Source organism: Dendrobates tinctorius, unplaced genomic scaffold (assembly GCF_039654945.1).
Source record: "Dendrobates tinctorius isolate UK_male_01 unplaced genomic scaffold, ASM3965494v1 ptg000129l, whole genome shotgun sequence".
NCBI classification, from domain to species: Eukaryota; Metazoa; Chordata; class Amphibia; order Anura; family Dendrobatidae; genus Dendrobates; species Dendrobates tinctorius.
Window position 1 is genome coordinate 34,826,934 of NW_027361797.1, and position 25,380 is coordinate 34,852,313.

Here is a 25,380-nt window from a genome sequence, read left to right on the forward strand (position 1 = left end):
CTTCCACAGAATTTAAAAAATAAAACTCATGCAATTGTATCACCCAGAGTGGGGTACTCAGGTTGCTGGGCAGCGTTGGATTCAGGAGGTCATGGGGTTGGCAGCCGTGCCCGGTGCCTGTGCTCCGAGGACAGTGAATTGGGGTTAAAAAAAAAATAAAAAAGAAGTATGAAAAAGTTTGTGACGCCAGTTGGAATGTTCGACTGTAAGAAAGCCGGCACTGCAGATGATCTCTGGGAGGTAGATGGTGATGGCAGTGCAGGTCTTTAACCCCCTCCAACTTGGGCTGACCCCCCAGAGATTGTGATGGATGTAGATGGCACAGAGTAACAAGGCAGGAGACAAGGAAAGTCACTATCATTTACTGAAGTCCAGATGCAGTTCAGAGGATAAAATACAAGTCACCAGTAGAGTTGAGCGAAACGGGTCGAAAAAATTCAAAAGTCGCCGACTTTTGGCAAAGTCGGGTTTCATGAAACGAAACCCGACCCTAGGATGAGGTCGGCCACGAGGTCGGCGACTTACGCGCCAAAGTCGCGTTTCAAAAGTTTGTTTTGCGCTCTTTTTCAGCCAATCAGGATCCACGGACACTGTGGGCAATGTGATGACATAGGCACGGGTCACCACCATCTTTCAGAAGGGCATGCAAGTGATTGGCTTGCTTTGGTGGGCGTCACAGGGGGTATAAAAGGGCGTGCACGCCGACCGCCATCTTACTTCTGCCAATCTTAGTATAGGGAGAGGTTGCTGCTGATTCTGTAGGGAGAGCATTAGGCAGGGAAGAAGACAAAAAAAACTGCTTCTGCTGCTAGCGATTTGGCCCGCACAACACACAAGTCACTGTGTGTGCAGTACAAGGGGAGGCTATATTGTGGTGTATCAGTGGTGTTTGTTGTTGGGCTGCCTTCTAAGGCTTCCTGACACGCTGGCATTGCTGTTTACCCACTGCTCCGCAAACTGCTTTTTTAAAAGCAATCCAATCTCCCTTATCCTGTCGTCACTTTGGTCACAGGCAGCTGTGCCATCGAGCGTGTCACATAGCGCTCAGATATCAGTGGGCCGCACACAATCCACAAGTGTCCACTGTCCAAAAGTGTACGCAGAGATTCAAAATCTCCCCTGTCCTATAGACACCTTGTACCTTGTTTTACATTACTATATAGTTTGTTGGATTTTGTCTACATTTCTACCAAAAATGAGGAAGGCTGGTGGAAGAGGCCGTGGAATTGGGCGGGGGTTGGCAGCTGGTAATGATGGTGTTGGTGGTGGATCTGATGGTAGTGGCAAGAGCAAAATAGGACCAAATGCAGGAGGTGCTGACCCTGCGTCATCGTCTGTCTACATAAAGGCCTCGAACGCTTAGTTTTCTAGGAGTTAGCAAACCGCTTTTAAAGGCAGAGCATCAGGAAAAAGTTTTGTCTTACATTGCTGACTCAGCCTCCAGCTCTATCGCCTCCTCTTCTTCAGTTGTAAAAAGTAAAAGCACTGAGTCGTCATTGGAGGCTCATGTTCATGAACCACACCTTTCCTTGTGTCCTTCACCCCAACCAAGATTGAAGGATGACGCAGGCCATACTACTGATTACTCCATGGAGCTGTTTTCACATACCATGCCTGGATTATCAAGTGAAATGGTGAATTACCCAGGCCAAGATGAATCTGACATGGAGTGCACTGATGCACAGCCGCTGATGGATGATTCTGCTGGTACATTCACTCAGAGCACTACATTGTCCTCGCAGTGTACAGAGCCAGATTTTGACCCTGATGAGACTCAGGTGCCCCTTCCCGCACACTATACCACCATACACGGTGACACAGAAAGGTGCACATGACATAGAAGAGGTGATGGATGACCCAGTTGTTGACCCAGATTGGCATCCATTGGGGGAAGAGGGTGCTGCTTCCAATAGCTCAGATGAGGAGCATCCACACCAGACATCGACATCGCAACAGCTGTTATCTGGCAGGCCCGGAGCACTCCAAAGACAGGTTCCAAACATCAAAAGAGTTGCTGGACAGCTTGTCCAGAGGGTCAAAAGATCACAGCGTGCTAGGCCGCAAAATGTCTGCCAAAGTAGGAAGAGTGCAGTGTGGCAGTTTTTTGAACAAAATCCTCATGATCAGGCCAAGGTTATCTGTAAGAAGTGCGCAAAGACCTTTAGCCGAGGGAAAAATCTGAAAAATTTGAATACCAGTTGCATGCTTAGACATTTAACCAGCATGCACTTGCAAGCGTGGACACAACACCAAACCTCAAGTGCCACATGTGCAACTGATCACAACGAAGGTAGTCAGCAACGCTATATTGTTTCCCCCACTGTAAGCACAGCAGCAAATGTTGAGGTGTCATTGCAAGGCCACAGCAGTCAGGGAATCCCACTGTTATATCAATGAAAGACTGATTCTAGGCCATCAAAAAGAACACCAACTCCATCACCATCATCAACCCTCTCTCAGTCCGCCCTGTCCACCGCTACTTCCACCATATGCAGCTCTCAAGTCCAGCTCACCCTCCCAGACACTATGAGTAGGTCAAGAAAGTACTCAGTCTCTCATCCGCGTACACTGGGTTTGAACGCCCACATTGCCAAACTAATCTCGTTTGAGATGATGCCCTTTCGGTTGGTGGAAAGCACAGCTTTCCGCGAACTCATGGCCTATGCAGTACCACGCTATGACCTACCCAGTCGCCACTTCTCTCGCAAAGCCATCCCAGCCCTCCACCATCATGTGAAAGACCGCATTGTCCATGCACTCAAGCAGTCAGTGAGCGGAAAGGTGCACCTCACAACTGATGCATGGTCCAGTCGGCATGGCCAGGGCCGTTACGTGTCCATCACTGCGCACTGGGTTAATGTGGTGGATGCAGGGTCCACAGGGGAGAGCGGTGGTGGGACAGTGCTGCCTAGCCCACGGTCTAGGAAACAGTGGGCTGTAGTCGTTCGACCCTCCTCCTCCAGAAGCGACAGCTCGTCCACAGAGGGCAGTCGTACGAGCACTCCATCTGCAGCTGCCACTGTTGCACACGATGTGTCCCCCTATCGAGCAGCTAGTGGAAAGCGTCAGCAGGCTGTGTTGCAGATGATGTGTTTGGGCGACAGACACCGCCGAGGTGCTGGCCGAGTACTTGAAGCGACAAACTGAGTCATGGCTGGGCAGTGTACATCTTGAGGCAGGCAAGGTAGTTAGTGATAACGGCCGTAATTTTGTGGCAGCCATAGCCCTTTCAAAACTCAGCCACATACCTTGCTTGGCTCACACCTTGAACCTGGTGGTGCAGTGCTTCCTCAAAAATTATCCGGAGTTAACAGCCCTGCTCCAGAAGGTGCGAAGACTGTGCGCGCACATCCGCCGGTCGCCTGTACACTCCGTTCGTATGCAGAAGCTGCAGCGATTGCTCCACCTTCCCAACCACCGCCTCATTATCGACATTGCAACAAGGTGGAACTCCACCCTGCACATGGTGGAGCGGCTGTGCGAGCAGAGGCAGGCCATAATGCATTTGTGGGAGGATACACGGCCAGGCACTTTGAGAGCAGACATGGAGTTGACAGGTGTGCAGTGGTCGAAGCTGAAAGACCTTTGTAAAGTCCTTCAGTGTTTTGAGGAATGCACACGGCTGGTAAGCGCAGACGACGCCATCCTAAGCATGAGCATCCCACTTATGCGTCTGCTCATGCAAACTTTGACGCACCTTAAGGAGCAGGCGTCTGCAGCCAATGTTGATGAGGAGGAAGAGGAGGAGGGAATCCTTGATGACATTCAGCCATTGTCTGCTCAGGGACCTCTCCTGGACGAGGTGGAGGAAGAAGAGGAGGAGGAGGATGATGATGATGGGGATGATTACTTAGGGGAGGAGGATGCATCTCGTGGGGCAAGTGAAAATGTTGGCGTGACAAGGTCTGGTACAGGGTTTGTGCGTGACTGGAGGGATGTGGATTTGCCAGAAAGTGCTCCTCCACCCAGCACTCGCAGTGCATCATTGACACCGGGAACATTGGCCCACATGTCAGATTATGCCTTGCGGATCCTAAAAAGGGACCCCCGCATTGCCAAAATGATGAACGATGACGACTACTGGTTGGCCAGCATCCTGGATCCACGCTATAAAGGCAAATTACAAAACATCATGCCACAGGAGAACCTTGACCTAATATTGGCTAATAAACAAGCAACTCTGGTAAATCGGTTGCTTGAGGCATTCCCAGCACACAGCAGCGGTGATGGTTCTCACACGAGCCATACGGGCCGGGGGCAGCTTGGCAGAGGTGTTCGTGGTGCACACAGCAGAAGTGGCGTTGGAGACAGGGGTTTCATGACAATGTTGTGGACTGATTTTTCAAATACCGCTCACACAACTGGTAATACTGCATCGATGGAAAGTGACAGGAGACAGCAGTTGTCAACTATGGTTACAAACTACTTTTCCTCCCATATCGATGTTCTCCCACACAGGTCATTCCCCTTTGACTATTGGGCCGCTAAACTGGACACCTGGCCTGAATTGGCCCAATATGCCTTACAGGAGCTCGCTTGCCCAGCTGCAAGTGTGCTATCGGAAAGAGTCTTCAGTGCAGCTGGATCAATCCTGACAGAAAAAAGGACCCGTCTGTCAACCCAAAATGTGGATGATCTAACCTTCATTAAAATGAACCACGCATGGGTTTCCAAGGATTTTGTCCCACCTTCCCCTGATGACACAGGGTGACAGAAAAATGGCTTGCTTTGGTCCACCTCTTCCTGGTACTTCACCTATTTCGCCTTTTGCATCAGTTGAATGTCCAACATCAACATATGCCACTTTCTAAAACTCCCTAACTGTGCTGCCTCCACCCCATGGCCGGGGTCACCACCTAGCGCACGACACCGTGCAAGTGCCGTTGCCCTGGACAGGTGGGTAGGCCGACTCTTGGGCGCGGGCACTGGCACAGGGTCCCTCATAGTGCAATCAAGTGTCTGACGGTGGTGGTGCACACCCGCCGTCAGACACACCGCTGTACTATGAGGGGCCCAGTGCCAGTACCGACGCCCACGAGTGTGCCCCCCTTGCTTGGCCAGGGCCCCAGCATTTGCAGTCTTTACCTCTCCCTGCTCCTCCGCTGTGTAATCTGGGCCGTCAAATCCATACTGTGCCTGACACCGTCTGAGCCTGCCTCCTGATGTATAGACATATATTTTGAATGTGTACGCTATCCATACATGTTATCCGGGGATACGGTACCCCTTCTAACCTTTGTGCAATGACGTGCAATCCATACTGGGCCTAACACCGTCTGAGCCTGCCTCATGCTGTATAGACATATTTTGAATGTGTACGCTATCCATACATGTTATCCGGGGATACGGTACCCCTTCTAACCTTTGTGCAATGACGTGCAATCCATACTGGGCCTAACACAGTCTGAGCCTGCCTCATGCTGTATAGACATATTTTGAATGTGTACGCGATCCATACATGTTATCCAGGGATACGGTACCCTTTCTAACCTTTGTGCAATCACGTGCAATCCATACTGGGTTTGAGAACGGCTGGCGAGCTGTTAAGCAAGCTACAGCACCTGTCCAGACAAGTACAGGGATTCCCTAGCGAGGAGACTTATTTGATTGTTTTCTATGTTGGGACAGCAATTTTTGGGGAGCACTATACTCTGGAGAATGATAGATGGGGCCCACCATACACTGGAACATTCCAAAGGTGGACATCAGACACTGGAGCAGCATTTACAGGGCCCATTATACACTAGAGCATTAGAAATGGGGCCCATTATGTTTGGAGCATTATTTGGGCCCATAAGACAGTGGAGCTTCATCCATGGGGACCAACATATACTGTAGCATTATGTGGAGCTCATCATATACTGTTTCAAACATTATATGGGACCAATGATTCTGTATGGAGAAATAGATGGGCCTCGTCATGAGATGTAAAAAGTGAGGTATTTTTCATTGTACTATGCCGCTATTTATCTGCCGTATCGGAGCATGATGAGTTGTGGTATGTGTTAAAGGGGCGCTCTTTCGCCCAGGGCACATGAAAACCTGCAGCCAGCCCTCCCCCCACAAATTTAGCCAAATAACCCCCATTTTTCAGTGCGTAACTTGTATTATGAAGTTAATTAAGGTTGACAAGCTTAAGTAAGAAGAATTGATGCTTTTGGCATTCAAATGGGCACTGTAGGTGTGTTTCCTGTCCTCCTCTCACTGCCGACTTTTATTCCCCATTGACTTACATTGGGTTTCGTGTTTCGGGACGACCCCGACTTTTCCCTATAATCGGACGATCTTGCTCGACCCGACTTTTGGAAAAGTCGGGTTTCACGAAACGAAACGCGGCCCTAAAAAAGCAAAAGTCGCTCAACTCTAGTCACCAGGTTTAGTCTGCTCTGCACAATGGGAGTTCTCTTTCTCAACTGTGACTCAGTGTAAACTTCCTGCTGTTCTAATCCCTTCAGGGACAAAGGTTTCCCAGAGTTTGAAACTTCCAGCCACTTACTCACTGTGTTTTCTCCCCTGGCAACTCGCAGCTTGAATCCTGTGTGAAGCACAAGTTTCTTCTTGCACAATCCCTCACTGATTCTCTGTTGCTGTAGTTCTCCTGGGAAAAGACACTTCACTGTTGGTTGTATAAACCCACACAGTCTCAGCTTACCATCCAACGCTAAAAGCAAAGATGGCCTGGGGCTGAAGCCCTGTTTCTCCTCAGCATTGTTCCTGGGGAGAGCATATGTCACTGCTTCCAGAACATTCTCCATCTTGTCACCGCCTTCTTCACAGAACAAACAACTAACTCCTCCCCTCTGTCTCCAAAGCTCTAAGCTTCTGGCAAGTAAGGGAGTGGGGTAAAATTATGTGTGCAGTTGTCTCAGCAGAGAAAGCATAACTACCATCACTTACAAGACACAAAACAGTACATATTTGACCATTTTGTGGCGGCAAAGACACAGGACGCCACACAATCGATTTCTGTAACTGTCAATGAGACTTCTGCACCTCTTGACAGGTATTTTGGCCCATTCCTCAACAGCAAACTGCTCCGGTTGTCTCGTGTTTGAAGATTGCCTTTTCCAGATGGCATGTTTCAGCTTTTTCCAAAGGTGCTCAATAGGATTTAGGTCAGGGCTCATAGAAGGCCACTTCAGAACAGTCCAAATGTTTTCCTCAGCCATACTTGGGTGTTTTGGGCAGTGCTTTTTTTGCACCGGTACGGCGTACCGGAAATCTGAAGGTGCTTCAGCGGGGGAGGGGGAGCGGCGGCAGGAGCTGGTGGCTGGGAAGTCATACTCACCCCTCCCGTGCCTCCCTGAACGTCCCCTGCATCCTCCTTCTTCCTGCCTTCAGCGGTCACATGGTACCGCTCATTAAGCTCATGAATATGGATGTCCATGGGCGTGGAAGCATATTCACGAGCTTAATGAGTAGTACCATGTGACCGCTGAAGGCAGGAAGAAGCTGTCAGCGCTGGACAACGGAGGATTCAGGGACGTTCAGCAACAGCATAGCAGGGCGAGTATGAAGGAGGACGGGGGCTGCACATAAGAGGTCGGGGGCAAATATTGCGTACCGGCAATTCTTTTTTACAAAAAAAAAAAAAAAAGCCCTGGTTTTGGGTCTTTATCCTGTTGCAAGACCCATGACCTGAGACGGAGACCAAGCTTCCTGACACTAGGCAGCACATTTCTCTCTAGAATCCCTTGATAGTCTTGAGATTTCATTGTACCCTGCACAGATTCTAGACACCCTGTGTCAGATGCAACAAAGCAGCCCCAGAACATAACAGAGCCTCCTCAAGGTTTCACAGTAGGGACAGTGTTCTTTTCTTGTTATGCTTCACTTTTCCATCTGTGAACATAGAGCTCATGTGCCTTGCCAAAAAGTTCCATTTTAGTCTCATTTGTCCATAGGATATTCTCCCAGAAGCTTGTCAACATGGCAAATTCCAGTCTGGCTTTTTTATGATTTATTTTCAACAATGGTGTCCTCCTTGGTCATCTCCCATGAAGTCCACTTTGGCTCAGAGCGATGGATGGTGCGATCTGACATTGATGTTCCTTGAGCTTGAACTTCACCTTTAGGCTGTCTGCCCACGTTGCGTTTAAGTGTTTCCGCAGCGCTTTTAGATGCGCGTTTCTGCTGCGGAAAAGCATCCCATGGAAACATAATGGAATCCGCACATGTGCTAATGGTGCATTTTTTTCCCCTGCGGAAACGCTAGGCGGAAAAAATGCAGCATGTTCATTAATTTTGCACGCGTTTCTGCATACATTCAATTGAATTGCAAAAACGCATAGGAAAACGCATGCTAAAACGCTTACAAAAGCACTTCATAAAAAACACATGCGTTTTCCCGGGAAGAGGATGTGCGTTTCCGCTCAGGAATATTCTGCATGAAAAACACTACGTGGGCACATGACGTTGGTAGTGTCAAGTTGTTACCTGAGGGGAAAACTGGCATCACAGCATCTCCTAGCCTCCCCCTGCGTCACCTCCATTACCCATACCAAAAACACGGAGACCAGGGATTTCTTTTGGAATGTTATGGCCACAGCAGCCTTTATTAAATACTAAACAAACAGTGAATCATAAATCACATACAATAACTTGAACACTGAGAAGGAGTCCTTGAAGCCCCAAGATCTTGGTGAAGAAGCCCAAAATGCTGTGGACAAACTCATCATGATTGCTCCCAGCCGTTACCCCACTGGCTCGGGAGCACCAACACTGATATATATTGTCCACTAATCTACTTGGGGATCCGCCCACTTCTGTCGGAAACTCCCCATCCACCTTTCACCAGATCACCCCCAGCATTCCTTTGAACTAAGGAGACCCTAGACAGTCTCCAAAACCAAATTTCCAACGACTTCAAGGCTTTCGCACCAGACCAACCCTCGGAGGCCCCGCGCCCCAACCAAGACAACAAAATTCCCTCCTGATCCAGCCCTGGCCCGACGGCCACCAGATGCTCCTCCCATTTGCTCCATACAGCTCGATATGCCTCCCAAGTTTTTGGAGCTAACGACGACTCAATCAACGACTCTGCGGCCCGTAAGCCACTTTCCACAGCTTCTCCGGACGAGCTAAACCCATGATCTCTGCCTCTGGCGCCAAAGAGCAGAACCGATCCCACTGTGAATGAGAAAGAGTCAGCGATATCGTTCTTGACACCTGGAACATGTGTCGCGGTCACATGCGCATTCAGATCCAAACATAGTAAGACCAACTGTTGCAACACCCGAACGACTGGGGTGTTACGATAAATGTGCCGCAAGACCATTGATCACACACACACACACACCACGCCCATGTTATTGCAATTAAAACGCACGCGCAGATACCAAAACTCCCGTCCCCACAGATGTACGGCTACGAGAATCGGAAAGATCTCCAACAAAGTGATGTTGTGTACCAAGCCGTCCGTAACCCACTCATTAGGCCACCAGGACGCGCACCACTACCCCCGAAAATAAGCCCCAATTCCGACACAGCCAGCTGCGTCCGTGAACAACTCCAACGCGTCGCTGCTGAACACCTCTTCCATCACCAACGAACGGCCATTGTACCCTTCCAGAAAAGACTCCCAAATCACCAAATCTGCCCTGAGTTCCGCCGACAATCTGATGAAATGATGCGGGGCTCGAATCCCTGCAGTCGCACTTGCCAGATGACGTGAAAAAAACTTGCCCCATCGGCATGACCCGACATGCAAAGTTGAGCTTCTCCAACAAAGACTGGAGATCAAATTTTTTTTATTTTTATTTTTTTTAACACGGCGCGCTCGGACCACCTCCGCCTACATATTGGCCAACTTATCCTCCGGCAGCCGGAACTCCCAACTCACCGTGTCAGTGACAATTCCCCAAAAAAAAACAAGCACGTACTGGGGCCTTCGGTTTTTTCAGGCGTGAGTGGAACTCCAAAACGCTCCGCCACCCACTCCATGGCCTGTAACATTCTCTCAACGCGAAGAACCCGCCGGGCCAACACACAAAAAGTCATCTAAGTCTTGAATGACAGAATCGAAACCGGAAACATCACGCAGACCCACTCCAAAAAGGAACTGAAGGCTTCAAAATATGCACAGGACAGCGAACATCCCATGGGTAGACACCGGTCCACAAAAAACATGCCTTCCCAGTAGCAACTTCATGCTATCCGGGTGGACCGGCAGCAAACGAAATGCAGATTCAACGTCCGTTTTAGCCATGAGGGCCCCCCAACCACATTTCCGTACCCACCGTGCTGCGTCATCAAAAGGAGGAGTAAACCACCGAATAGATCTCTGGATCAATACAGCCGTTAACCCCCCGCGCGGGTATGACAAATGCTGAATAAGCTGAAACTTATTCAGCTCTTTCTTTGGAACCACTCCCAGAGGGGAAACCACCAAATCCGAAAATGGGGGAGAAACGAAGGGGCCAGCCATACGGCCCAACGAAACCTCCTTACCCAGCAGATTTTTTAAAACCCGCGGAATTGCAAAAGGGGGTGAGGAATAACAAAACAGTCTTTAAAACCCGCGCACAGCAACGCCACCTTCTCCCGGTCCCCATATCTATTTAGATAAGGGCCCATCCTTTCCAGCTTCACTGGAGTCTCCCCCTTGGGAATTACTACCGTTGGTCCTGGGCTTCCCTTTCTTGAAACACTTTGCGGCTCCATGCGAAGTGCTATTGCAGTTAGAGCAAAGACGTTTGAATTTGCAGTTGCCCGGACTTACACTGGCCGTCGTTGAACTGCCAGCACACCCCCAACTTATGACTCTCCGATTGACCTTGCCCGCCTCTGCCTGAGACACCGGAACTGCTGCTACTCTGGCTGGTACTCCGAGCCCCCCCGTGAAAGGAGCTCCCAAACTTATTTTGAGCCATGAGCCGCATCCACAACCCGATATCCTTCTGGTCCCAGAGGATACCCGGACGGACAGCCTTCCTCTGCCGGAATTGCTCGTCGTAACACAACCAAGCCCGCCCCCCGTAAACCCTATAGGCCTCCCCGATGGCATCAAAGTAACAAAATAACGCCGAGCAATTGTCGGGGGACTTTTCCCCATTGACGCCCGCCAAGATAGCGAATGCTTGTTGCCAATTAACAAACGTTTGGGGGGGGGGGGGGGGGGGGAGAAAATCAAACGCCACCTGCACTTTTCTTCATCCTCCTTTTTACTATCATTCTTCCCCTTATCCAAATTAAATTTGTCTAGTGGCAACAAGGAAAATATTTCCACGTACTCGTCCTTCCAAATGCACTCCTTTACTTCCTTCTTTAAGTGAGCCCCCAACTGGCCTTCAAAACAAACGTACACCTCCCCATGTGCCCTGTCGTCCAAATGCACACGACATTTTTCCTTCTCCGACCCGCTCTGCCCCGCAGGACTCCCAGCTTGTACCCCTACCCAAGCCGCTACTGGTGAAGGAGAGACGAGACCCCGCTCCAGACGGGACACCAAAATTACGCATGTCCGCAAGCACGTCGCTGACACCGCCGACTGCGGCTACGCCACCGAACCCCAACCCCCCACTGACACCGAGGGATTCTGCCAGCGGCCCCCTGCCTTACCAAGATGATGTCACAATGGGATGACAAACAGGGGACACAGAACCATACTCACCAGGCTGCGAGGGGGCTGTGTGCCCTCCAGCTGGAAAACCTCGATCCGCAGGTGCAACTTCACCAGCTTGCTGTCGACCTCTGGGACTTCCCACGGGAGGAGCCGGATGGGAGTGACTGAGCCCCCCGGGGGACCCCGATGGCGGGAGCTCGGATACGGATGCCGGCCGGGACACCATGCGTCGAGTGCCTGCTGCCGTGCCTAGATCCAGCAGGGAAACATGTATGGCCCCCCGCTGCGCCTCCAGGCCACCCGGAAAGAGCCCATCACCTCCGTCTATGGGCTTCCTTGGTGCCGGCCCTGCAGGGGAGCAGGCCACAACCCTGCTGCTGTAGCGTCCTCCTGACGCAGTCACTGAAGCGGACCGCCGATCCGGGGCCCCCTGGCCGCAGCCCCCCGCCGCACCCGATGTCCCCCCACTGCTAGGGGATGGTGATGGCAGCCCTGCCAGGCTGCAGGCCGATGGTCCCCCCTGCTTGAGGGGGAGGCAGGCCGCGTGGCGTGGATGCTACCGCTGCGATCCTCCCGCCGCGATCCTCCGCTGTCCCTGGTGCCTGCCGCCGCCCAGCGCTTGACAGGTCCGCCCCCCCACCTGGATCTAGGCTGCGGCCTTGTCACCACCGCGGGCCCTCGCCTGGCCTACGGATTCCTCCCAGGCTGGGTTGCAGCGGTGGGAGCAGAACGCAGCGCCCGGCCTGGAGGGTCCTGGGAGGGGCTCCTGCGGCGCTGCAAGGCCCTGGGAGCTGAATCGGGTGAGAGCCGCTCGGGAGGCCTCACCCCCGCTTGTAACGCTGCTCTCTCACCGCTCCTGAAGCCGACTGCCCGGAGGTGCCTGGCACAATCACCGCCACCTGTGATGCCAGCCAGCCTGGGGGCTGCGACCACGCCGCTTCCCGCAACTGCTCCAGGAGCCGCTCCACCTTGGCCATGGTAAGTGGACTCGCTGTCTGTGGTGACTGCTTCTTGCTGGGGAGCCGGATCCAAAGAGGAGGGGGGACACCCCCGCCCCTCCACTATATACTCCCGACTCCCCTCCTCCTGGGTACTCCCCTTGTGTTCCTGACCACCCCCCTGTCATGCTGGCCTCCACCTATGCCTCCTTTGGTAGGGTGGGGTGGCTCAGCTCTAGCCATTTCTTAGCCTTAATCTGTTTAGAAGTTTTTTCTGGGTTTTTTGTTACAATTCCTATTATCCGTCTCTTTGATTTGTCATCAATTTTCCTCCTATGGCCACATCCAGGGAAGTTGGCTACAGTCCCATGGAGCTTAAATTTCTGAATAATATGTGCAACTGTAGTCACAGGAACATCACGCTGCTTGGAGATGGTCTTATTACTTTTACCTTTAACATGTTTGTCTATAATTTTCTTTCTAATCTCCTGAGACAACTCTTTCCTTAGCTTCCTCTGGTCCATGTTGAGTGTGATACACACCATGTCACCAAACAGCACAGTGAGTATCTGTAGCCTCTATACAGGCCCACTCACTGATTCCAAGATTGTAGACACCTGTGATGTTAAATCAAGGCGTGTCCACTAATTAGCATGTCCCTTTTGTCACATTATTTTCAGAGGCACCATCATTTCTGTCCAGGCCTATTTCATGAATTTTTTTTTTTTTATAAATTCTGTGGAAGCATGGTTGAAAAGCAATGTCTGACTTTCATTTGTTCATTGTCATAGATTTTTTACTACTTTTGTCAGATTCAAGTTATTTTTGTGACCATTGTGGGTTTTTCTGTCATTAAACGAGGGGTACCAACAATTTTGACCAAGTGTGTACGTTCATTCTATGAGCAATACTACCCATTTGCAAATGTCCCTGGACCCTTTGGTTTGCCTACACTTTTTTTTTTTGGGGGGGGGGGGGGGGTGTCTATGATGCTTGGACCTCAGGACCCAAATCTTTGGATAAGACATAACACTGGGATTATCCTGATTTGAGATGAGTGTTTTATAGTGTGTATTACCCAAGAGTAGGTTTAGAGATTGCACTCAACCTGCAGAAAACATGGCAAGATTGCTATCGCAGTGACAAGTCCCCATTCAAGTTTGTGATTTTTTTAATTTTTTTTTTTTTTTTTTTAACAATAAAATATGAATGGAAAACTCTGCATGTGACCAAGCCTTTTTTCCATGAATGGTTTCCACAGGTGTTTGCACCAAGATAGTCAATAGCAATCTGCCTTGTTCATTGTTTTTGCGGAGTTTTAGCTTTATTTTTTTGTTTTAAACTGCATAATCTGATCCGCAGTGTGTCTTTGGAATCCACTACATGTCAACCTGTCTTGCGTGTGTGCCGAGTTTTACATGCACGATATACACAGGTAAACCACCCCCTACTGTCGCTGTGTAATGATAGTCATAACCTCTGCACTCTGACAGATGGTGCTGAACAGTGCACAAATAAAAACTCACAATTTTTAGTGTTAAAAAAAAAAAACAACTTTGGGACAGATCAAGTAAAACTGGTGTTGTGCACGCTGGCCTTATTGAAGGGCTTGTTAGAGTATGATACACCAAAGTCATTAAGACCACATTCACACATTCAGTACTTGGTCAGTATTTTACCTCAGTATTTATAAGCCAAAACCAGGACAATCAGAGGAAAAGTATAATAGTAGCACGTCACCACTTCTGGATTTATCACCATCTCCTGGTTTTGACTTAAAAACACTGAGGTAAAAAAATTCACCATATACTCAACGTGACCCAATAGGACTGGAGCAGCGCTTGTGGCGTAAAGGATGCCAGCACTTTTGGTACTTTTCTGAGATCACTCAATATGATAGTAATCAATTGATTTTAGATTCCATTTACCAATGGATTGATAATAAAACAGGTGCAAAGAAGAAAAAAGAAAAAAAAAAAAAAACCACAGAAGTTGATAAATTGCAAATCAACTGTGTCAATGGGACCTGGTAGGTTGCCATGGGCAAAACCTCCACCAACCTCATGTATAATTGGGCATGGTCTTGTATAATGTTCTGGTTTATAAGAAAACTTACACGGCATTTAGATTCCACCAATGCGGATTCTCATCCTGTCGGGGAGATAAAATTCCTATACCTGCCGAAAACAAGAGGACGTGAGCAGAGTAAGTGTCCTGCTGCAAAGACTACATCATATAGATCACATTATCAAGTCAGATACACGGTGTAGATGGAGACATGGTTTAAAGAAAACCTGTCAAATTATAAAGTATATATTTTACACAAAAAAAAAAAAAAAAAAAAAAAAAAACACAACTATTTTTATGCCTAAAGACCTTGGCACTTCAATGACAGACCCCCTCGCCTATGCCCATACTACACGCATAGTAACCAAATTTCATATACCGGTTTTGGAGATGCTGTATTTAATTGCCACTAAAGAAGATTTCCATAATTTGATGCATTATGGAGGCACCATGTGAAGGTGGCATATGGATTATCTACTGCTACATGGTTCCAACCTAGAAAGACAGGAGAACAGTCCATCAAGACTGGTATATCTTACATCAGTCTTGTAGGAAAGTCTGCCTGAGTAAGGGGCATCAAATTTAATAAGCGGCACACACCTAAATACAGTAGGTGAATCTTTTGATTGTCAATTTAGTAGTGATGAGTGAATGTGCTTGGATAAGGTCGTATTTAAACATGCTTGGGTGCTACCCGAGTGTCCTTGACGTGCTCAAAAAATTTGTTTGAGTCCCTGCAGCTGTTAGCCGCGACACTTGCAGGGATTGCCTATCGAACAGCCGCAAGACGTGCAGCCATGGGGACGCCAATATTTTTCGAGCACACAGAAGACACTCGGATAGCACCCGAGCATGCTCGGATAACACCTTATCCAAGCACGTTCCCTCATAGCTACTCCACCAGAAGAGAAAAGCTAGTTGAACCAGTTTTCTGAGTAACATCACAGTAAATTTGGGGTTTGACCCTCCTGGCAGTAATTCAGTAATTGCAAAGAGTCACAAAATCTGGCGATTTCTTTTTGATGGCATAAACCTGGTTAGCTGTATTGATAAGTTCCCCCTCAGGCCTCATTCAGATGTAAAAAAATAAATAAAATTCTCCACCTTTTATCATTCAGGATTAATCCAAAATTCTGTCCAGTGTTTTTACATTCACAGACCTGTATTGACGATTTTGATTGGACACTCAGGTCAATATCGAAAAATGACTCCATGATTTTATACAGATCACTCGGTGTAAGGAAAATACTGGTCAGGTGAACAGCTCCATAGACTGTGGTAGGTATTGAATAGATAACAAGTGTCTGATCACTGCACCTCACGCCATTCAGAACCATTATAACAAGCCTCCCCCACTCCATAAGGTCAAGTAGGCATCCTGCCACTGCATTGAAGGTCTAGGGGACCGTGGTATCTGGTTTTCTCAAGAATTCCCATACACTTGGATAGAGTGGCATCTTGCAGGCTCCATTTAAATAATTCCTCACAGCAGATGTACAGGTTCTTGAGACATCTAGTACTCATGAGGGTCCTAGCGACCAGATATTTTTTTCTGAAATTCATGGTCATAATTCAGACTGGTCAGGAGTCTCCTGACCCAAAGTCAACAGCCTATTGAGTTGGGCTAGATCCATGGCCAGTCAAAAGATTGCCATCCATGCACGTAAGGTCTTGTGAAACTGGCCTAATCCTGTAAATAGAATATAAAGATCTGTTCAAGAAAGAAAAAAAACCCTTTAAAGGAGTCAAGGTTACCTCTTCTGCTTTTTGACCAGTTGGAGGAGCTCATTAGGCGCTTAGTATTCTTATATCGGATATCACAGGTCTCCTTGCTGTAACAACACCACCCTCCTGGAAAGAAAGATAGAAGATCTTATGTCCAACATAGGATTACCTATTGCAGCTACTTAGAAGAGAAGACCCCAGCCATTTTTCAGGCTTAACCATTAAGAGAGAAAATAAGAAGGTGATCGGTTGGGCTGTAAAATAGAATCATTATTACCTTCAAGAAAGATTATCCATCGCTTGCTGGTTTTGGCTTCTCGTATGTAATACCTGTGAGTGCAAAAGGCAGAAGAGAAGTTATCTTGAACATCTACTTGGTCTGATGGTCTGTCAGTGTGCTTACCCTGCTGTGGTTCCATCATTGCAGGTCACCTGGGTGTTCTTCAGAAGATACAGTCTCATATCATCTGAGACTTTCTGCTCAGTCCATGAATCAAACATTGAGCTTCTTGTTGGAACCAAAGTCTGTTCCAGTAAGGAGACATTCATTGAAGACATCCGAGGAACAGAAATGGACTGCGCCTCAATACCCAGTTGAAGAACTTCTCTACCCTGAAGTGAGTTTCTTGAACTGCCTTTATTCCCACGTCTGGATTGCGGTATCACCTCATCCACAGTAACCATAACCAGAATGGCCGCTATCAGCAGCATATTGTGCATCTTTGTTCTCACTCCATCCATTTACTTCAAATTACAGACCTGAAACAAAAGCTTGGCATGAGATGGACACAATAATGTGCTGCAGGAAAGACAGTTGGGCCACCTAGAACCCTGTCTTATGTTTGTGAATGGAGAAAATGCCAGATTCCCTAACCAGTATTTTTGAAAAGCTGGAATATGGCCTGGGGTCTGAATGGTGAAGATTAGTGAAGGTTCCTCAAACTAAAGTCCATATCGGATATTAGGTCTATCACAGTGATTAAGAGCTGCACCTGGAGACCTGTATATGAGAGTTGTAGTAGGAGAGCTCAAAGTCTGTATGGAGCAGGTCACTGGTGATCAGCCTGGGAAATAGGGGTGTATTTAGAGTCCTCAGAAAAACCCTTAGGCTGTGTGCACACGCTGCGGATTTTGCTGCGGTTCCGCAGCGGTTTTGGCCGCTGCGGACCCGCAGCAGTTTTTGCTGCGGTGTACAGTACAATGATTCCCTATGGGAATCAAAAACCGCAGTGCAGACGGTGCGGAATTTTCCGCGCGGATTATCTGCGGTTTTCAATCCGCAGAAAGAATTGACATGTCAATTCTTTCTGCGGATTCTCCTGCGGTTTGCCATCTCCTCTATTGAGGAGATGAAAAACCGCAGAGCAATCCGCAGGTAAAACCGCAGGTCTTTTGACCTGCGGTTTCACCTGCGGATTTTACAAAATCCGCGCGGATGAATCCGCACCTAATCCGCAGCGTGTGCACACAGCCTTATGCCTCATTCAGACATTTGTTTTGGGGGTGGGTTTTTTGTGCATGTGAGAAAAATGGACCACCGCCATTTTCAAACATTTTTGATCTATTTGTCAGTTTTCTCATGTTGAAAAAAAAAAAACTTTTCCTACCCATTTATTAAAAAAAAAAGTTACAACACGTGCTGTGTTTTTTTTTTTTTTCACGGACTCATTAATTGAAAAGGGCAAGTTTGATTTGAGGCTGTAATAATAAAAAAAAATTGACATGTTTGGGGTTTTTTTTTTTGCATACACCCTGACTGGAAAAAGCATGGATATGTGAACTACCCCAAATTGGGCCTCATTCAGACGGCAGTGATTTTTTTATGTATGCAAAAATCAGTCTGAAGGTATGTGCACACGTTGTAGATTTGGCTGCGGATTTTTTTGTGTGGATTTGGCTGAATCCGCAGGTAAAATGACCTGCGTTTTACCTGCAGATTTAGTGCAGATTTACTGCGGATTTTCTGCAGATTTTGTGCGAATTCCTCCTGCGGATTCCTATAATGGAGCAGATGTAAAACGCTGCGTAATCCACACAAAGAATTTACATGCTGCAGAAATGAACCCGCAGCGTTTATGCTGTGGAGTTTTCCGCAGCATGTGCACAGCGTTTTCCATTTCAGATTGACTTTAATGGTACTGTACAACACAGGAGAATCTGCAGCGGATCCGCAGGGCCAAATCCGCTGCAGATCCGCAGCAGAATCCGCAATGTGTGCACAGACCCTGAGTGTCATCAGTGTTTTTTTTTATCTGATTTTCATCAGTGTTTGGTCATTGTGTCAGTTTTTAACATTAGTGTGTTATCAGTGATTTTCAAGTACGAAAAAAATCAATAAATTACAAAGCTTCTCTTATTCACGGCAGTGTTAATCACTGACAACACAAGGATGTCATCCATGTGCTATCTGTGATTTTAATCTGTGTGGGCAATTTTCATCTACGACTGATCAAAAACGGACATGTCTACATGATTTTTTTTTTTTGGTAGACACATAGTCCACAAAAAAAGATGTATGAATAACACCATAGACTAAAGTATGGAGTGACTTCATAACAGCAGAAACCGCCTGAACAGTGGTCACGTGAATTTTTTTTTTAAATCCTTGGCATTTATGGAAACTTGAAGTGGTTAAAAGACGATCAAAGGCAGCAAGTTGTTTTGACATAGAAACGAATAAAAGAGTGTTTAAAGCTTTTTTAAAAAAACTTTTTCAGTTTTTCAAAGAGTACATGCTCAAAAAAAAAAACAGGTGAAAAAATGCACTTTGTGAACATAGCATTATAAAAACCCTCATTCCTATGAATAAGCACTAATTCCCCTTGGTAACATCAAGGCACATTGTATCCAACCCAGATTTACTGTATTGACCGGAGCATCATTGTTAATGCAGATAGTAAGCGAGTTCTATCAGAACTAGTGCAAATGTAGTCCAGCAGTTTCCCACTGCCACAAATTGGAAAATGCGCGTGTCAAGAAACACACAAGTGCATTTACCAACATAATTCTGTCTGTCTGTTCTTAAAACTGGAACAGACAAAAGGAATGTAAAATTCCAGTGTGAACATAGGCTTAAGCGGGTCTTACTGTTTGAATAAAGTGGTCCCCAAATGCTTGAAGTCATGTAAAATAAGAAAGCCAGTGACCACTGCTTTGGTGTCTGTGTTCAGGCTGTGGCGGTGATATCACAACTACAGCGTGCTTCACCGCTGCAGCCAATCACTGAGCTCAGCTAATTTTCCTGTCTTTACCGGCAAAGCCGCTGAGCTCAGTGACTGGTTGCAGCAGTGATCTGGCTTTGTTATTTTATATGAAGCAAACGTTTGGAAATATTCGAGGATCGCTTTTCTAAAAGGTGCAAAGCCCTTTAATTAAGAATCCGTCAGTGAGCTCCTTCTGATGGGGAGATTGTAACTCTTGTCTGTCTGTTTTGAACTTCTTTGCGTTGATTAATGAATCATCAATGTTGAGCCTACGTGTATTGATGAGCAAACGTGTCGGGATAAGGCGTTATCTGAGCACCCTCGGGGGCTAACTGAGTGTCTTCGGCGTGCTCGAATATTATGCTCCAGTCCCCGCGGCTGCATGACACACAGCTGTTCGAAAGCCACAACACATTCAGGGATTGCTTGTTTATTAAAAAACGTACTTAAAACGCATGTTCGTTTTTTACCTGAGGAATTTTCGCATCAAATCCAAGTCTATATGGAGAATCTTCACAGAAAACTCGGCGTACCCACAAGAGAAATTGACATTGATGCTGCATTTGAAGCGGCAAAAATACGCAGCGTCAAAAATGCACCAAAAGTTGATTGTGGGAAGCTAACCTTACAATACAACAAATAATAAAATTTTAAAATGTGGAAAACCCCATGAATATCTAGGATGCCTCTGTCATGATAAGTGAGATGCAAGGTTAAGTTCCCACGATGAGTTTTTGAAACTCCGTATTTTCACTGCACAAAAAATGCAGCGTCTTAGGCTACTTTCACACATCAGTTTTTTGCCGTCAGGCAGGATCCGGCTATTTTTAGAAAAAACGGATCCGGCGTAAATTTTGGAGAACTGTAGAAACGGATCCGTTTTTCTGCCGGATCCGTCTAGCAGGTTATATCTGTTTCCTGGGGGCTGGCCAATTGGATCTGAGCATGCGCAGACTTAAAAAAACGGATCTGGTGGCTGGATCCGTCTTTTTCTGGATCCGGCGCATTCCATCTCCCATAGACTTTCATTGTGGCAAAAAGCCGGAAGCGTCGGATCAGGCGCTTCCGGCTTTTTCGCTGGAGACAAAAAACGTTACAGTAGCCGTTTTTTTCTAGACGCCGGAATGAGACAAATAGCCGGATCCGGCAAAAAACGGACGAACCGCAATGCCATCCGGCGCTAATACAAGTCAATGGGGAAAAACCGGATCCGGCATTGCATTTCGCTGGATCTGGTTTTACAAAAAAAAGCCGGATCTCGCCTGACGGTGCAAAACGGATGTGTGAAAGAGGCCTTAGAGTTCAGGAAAGTGGATGGGATTTATAGAAATCTTCTGCCCACTGGGCTTCATTTTTTTACACAGTCAATGTTTTAAATCTGCAAAATGTCAACTTTTCATGGGGGTACTCTGATTTTTAGGCTATGTGCAGACGTGGGCAGAAAATTTCTGCATGAAAACCTGACTCCTTCCCAGAAAACGCGCGTTTTTTTCTGCGTGATTTTTGCGCAAAAAATACGCGTTTTTAATGCGTTTTTTTTCCGGAGCGATCCTAGCCTCATAGAAAATAGCAAGAAATGCAGAATTTTCCACGAAATTAATGAGCATGCTGCGTTTTTTTCCGCAATGCGTTTTTTTCACGGAAAAAAACGCATCAATATGCACAAAAGGTGCGGAATTCATTAAAATGAATGGGATGCTTCTTTTAAGCATTTTATTTGGTAAAACCGTGAAAAAATGTGAAAAAAACGCATATGTGTGCACATACCCTTATGTGTGTATTTTCGTCATAGAATTTTGTTAGATGCGGAAAATCCACGGGTAAAAAAATGCATGTAATCTGCACATGACTATCAATAAAGTTTTTTCAAAGCCAAATACAATGAAGCATTGAAAACAAAGCAGATACCAAAAAGACCAAAACCTGAGCATCAAAAGCGCAATAAAAATGCAGCTAAAAAATAAAATTTTTTTTTTTTTTTAGTGTTTTTTAATGTATTTTGAAACATGTGTTTTAAACACGAAAGTAATCTAAAATTCCCCAATAAGGCTATGTTTACACGTTGCGTTTTTTTCAGCATTTTTTTATATACATTTTCAGCTGGGCTTTACAGTACCAGCGAAGTCTATGAGATTTCAGAAATCTCGTGCACACACGTTTTTTTTGTCCACATGTTTTTTTTTGTCCTCACTCTTTTGTGCAATACTTTGGTTTTGGCAAAATGCAGCACGTCGTTTCTTTCAGTGTTTTTTTTTTCATTGTTTTTCACCCATTGAAAGCAATGAAAAAAATGCTGAAAAAAGCAGGTATCAGTTTTTTGCTGCGTTTTGGGTGCCAAAACCTAATGAAGAAGATTCAAATTTTTTTTTTTAGGCACTAAACTTTATCAGCATGTACAAGAGACAAATGTACCGCGACAAAAAAAAAACACAGGAAAAAATAAAAACGCAATAGAAACTCGAAAAAAAATTGCTTTTTTGATTCAAGTTTCTTACGGAAAAATAAAATGCAACGTGTGAACCTCAGCAACACCAAAAACTCACCAAATACACATCATGGAAAAACAGCCTAAGGCAATCTATTCAAGTGCAGTCCTATGTAAGACCACAAAAAGCACCTTCGGCTTTGCTATATCGAACAATGGACATGACCTGAACATGGACTGATATAGTTGCATGTGTCTATATATAAATGGGTTTCTGTTTCCATCCAACCCATGCTGAATGAAAATCTTCCAATAAGTGGATGTAAAACAACTAGATGGTAAAATAAGTCACGAACTAGCAAATACATGCAAAAAAAGGATGAAACGTGCACATTTTTGTGACCTTCGCAACATGTTAGTGATAAAATCGTCTCCATACAGAAGGATGAACATATGATATACCGTAGGGAATACATTTATAGGAGGCATCGTTACCAGCATGCAAGAAATGACAGCCTATAGAGGCGATAAAGCCATATACTTAGCTTACCTATGGGAGCATAGAGGATCTGACCACCAGACCCGAGACCCTCTTGGGAAGAAAACACTTCATCCTCCTATGTGGTGCACATATACTGTATTTTGGATGGCAGCTGGATGACTCATTGATCTGTAAAGGGGATTACAAGCCTAGTCCCCTCACATCCCTGAAATGCAGGACATCAATAGACATCAAAGGGACATGCCTGGCCAAGGTTAAACTGCTTAACACCGTCATTGCTGGGGAACAAGGAATGCCGAACAGTTCCCCTACAAAGACCCAAAGCATTTTATTTCATTTAACAGGAAGTCATATTTAAATGCCGACAAGGTCATTCTCATTCTTTGACCTTTTCAGACGTATTACCATAAAATAGCGCATCGCAAGGAAGTGATTAGGGTCTGGAGTAGTGATAAGGTGTTATCGAACCAAGTGGCTCGAAAAATATGTTCGATTCCCCGCGGCTTCGTGTCTCGCGGCTGTTCAACAGGCGAAACCCATGCAGGGCTTGCCTAACAATCCATGCACCTGTCGAACAGCTGCGGGGAGTCAAATATTTTTCAACTACGCCGAAGTCACTCAGGTAGTACCCGTTCATGCTCAGATAACACCTTATCCCAGCACATTCGCTCATCGCTAGTCTGGAGGGATGTTCCTAGCGATGTTGAAGGCTTTTTCTATTATTCAAATTTTTATTACTAAATTTTGAAAAGTTCTGCAACTTTCTGATTTAATTTGTGTTTCCATTTCTCACCATTCCAGTTAATAAATTTGCTTAGATCGACAGGCTGCACTGGTGCATTGCTAGTGATTCTATCCGCTGAGAAGTGGAGACAATCGGCCCTATACATTATTGCATCACATTTTCTTTTTGTGTAGTTTTTGGTGTTTTTCCGTCTGCTTTTTTTTTATTATTTGTGCTTTAAACTGCTTTCAGTTTGCGCCTTTTTAAAGTCTGTTTTATATGTGTTCGCCAGTTTTTGTTATTTTTATGTTCAGCAATGCGGGCAAATTTTGGAGTTTCCAGATGTTTATTTCAATTAATTTAATAAGTGCAAATTTTTTTTTAAAAAGTTGCTACATTTTTGGCTCAAATTTACTCCAGGCCTGTAGAGATTTAACAGTATGTACGTCTGAAGTAGTTGTACCCTATAGAAAAACTTGGCACACGAGAACTAAAATCAATAAAACACATATTTTTAATTGATAATAACAATTAAAATCATGATAATGAATAATATAAAGAGATGGTGAACAATAACTAAGAAAAAGTGAAGCACCACAGACCGGAGGCAAATTCCGGGGGCGAAGGCACACGCAGCCGAAACGCGCGTAGAGGCCGTGGCACCATCAGACCTGAGGCAATTATTGTTATATTGTTATTTCCACCATGACATCTTGTTACTATCTCCTTTTGCAGCTGTTTAATTAGTGACTCTGTTCAAGCAGACATTATTAGTAATTGGTCACAAGGTCTACTTATCTGTGGTGGTGTGCAATATACTTTTTTGAAACAATTTGCCTCCGGTATGTGGTTCTTCTCTTTTTCTTTGGTATTGTTCACCATCTCTTTATATTATTCATTATCATGACTCCAATGAGTCCCAGCTGTCAGACAGTTTCTTTCCCCTGGAGACTGCTAATTTGCTTACTATTATATCCCATTGAGCATAGCTGTACTGAGCAGGTCTACTGAAAGGAATTTTCTGGTTTCATAAAACCTTTATCTCCAGGTAATGTTTGATATAAACAACTGTGCTTCGCTCACCCTCCCAAGATCCGGTGCTGAACCTCCACTGAGGCCACGAGTGTCTGTCTTTGTCTGCAGTGCTGATGTCTCTTTGACAGCGGCAAAGCTAACAAATGAGCTCAACAGCTCTAAGAGATTTGTGCCATTTACGCACGTTGAACCGCTGAGCGCAATGATTGGTTGCAGCGCTGTTGACGTGACAAACCCCCAAGAGCAGCAGCAGAGATTCGGCATTAGACTGCGGAGATTGAGTAGACCACAGTCAGTTTTTTTGCCTTTTTTTAAACAAACTGCAGCCAGGGGAGAGAGTCTAAGGGCTCCGTTACATTTAGCGATGCACCAGCGATCTCAAAAACGATACGACCCGGTCAGAATCGCTGGTGCATCGCTAAATGGTCGCTAGTAAGCTGCCAAACAGGCAGATCTCACCAGCAACGCAGCAGCGATCCAGCAATGCTCGGCGGTCGCTCTTACCTGTCACACCGCAGCGATGATGACGACTTCCGCCTGCGTCCATGCGTTGCTAGTCGGCACCAGCGAGATGCCAACAAGGAAGAAATGGCCCAGGACGTTCGTGCGCGATCAGCGATATCCAGCGGGGGGGCCGGTTGGAGGTAAGTGTCTCATGTAGCAATATTGCTGTTGCGCCACAAAATCGGTGACGCTTTAGCGATATCGCTAGCGATTTCGCTATGTGTAAAGCCCCCTTTACTGAAACTAGAAAACCTATATAAGTAGACATGCAGGTGCACAGAGACAAAGGTCGCACAATTTTTGAGCAAATTTTGCAAGTCTTTGATGCTATAAATCTGGTGTAGTGGAATGACAAATTTCCCTCTTTTTTCTTCGCCTAGTCGTATAGTAAAACTTTGACAATTGGAGGATGGTTCTCAGCTTGTGCGGGAAATGCCGCAGCCTAACAGCTACATGTATGGGCAATCATAATACAGATATTATTGAATGGCCTTCAGCTTGATCTTGAGCCATGGTGACTTGATGGATGAGTGCTCTGTAGGAAGATAGATCTTGCGCAAGCCTAGATAGATCCACCATGGTCTTCTCCACCATTATCATGATAGTATCAAGCCATTGGGTTGCCGGTCTTCCTCTTCGCCTTGTTCCTTCTATTCTTCCGACCATGAGGTCCTTCTCTAGTGAATCATCATAT

The 25,380-nt window shown here is 46.2% G+C and overlaps 1 protein-coding gene across 1 annotated transcript in view; it reads right to left on the minus strand.

Annotated features, from left to right (window-relative positions):
- The window catches only part of LOC141047712 (palmitoleoyl-protein carboxylesterase notum2-like), a 34,126-nt gene extending 16,981 nt beyond the window's left edge, over positions 1–17,145 (minus strand). The window contains exons 1-4 of the mRNA XM_073542951.1: positions 16,697–17,145; positions 16,571–16,623; positions 16,324–16,419; positions 14,618–14,678 (exon numbers count right to left, since the gene is read on the minus strand). Coding sequence (XP_073399052.1) covers positions 14,618–14,678; positions 16,324–16,419; positions 16,571–16,623; positions 16,697–17,034 — 548 coding nt within the window. The 5' untranslated portion in view covers positions 17,035–17,145. The remainder of the gene's footprint in view (positions 1–14,617; positions 14,679–16,323; positions 16,420–16,570; positions 16,624–16,696) is intronic.
- Between the last annotated feature and the right edge of the window lie 8,235 nt (positions 17,146–25,380).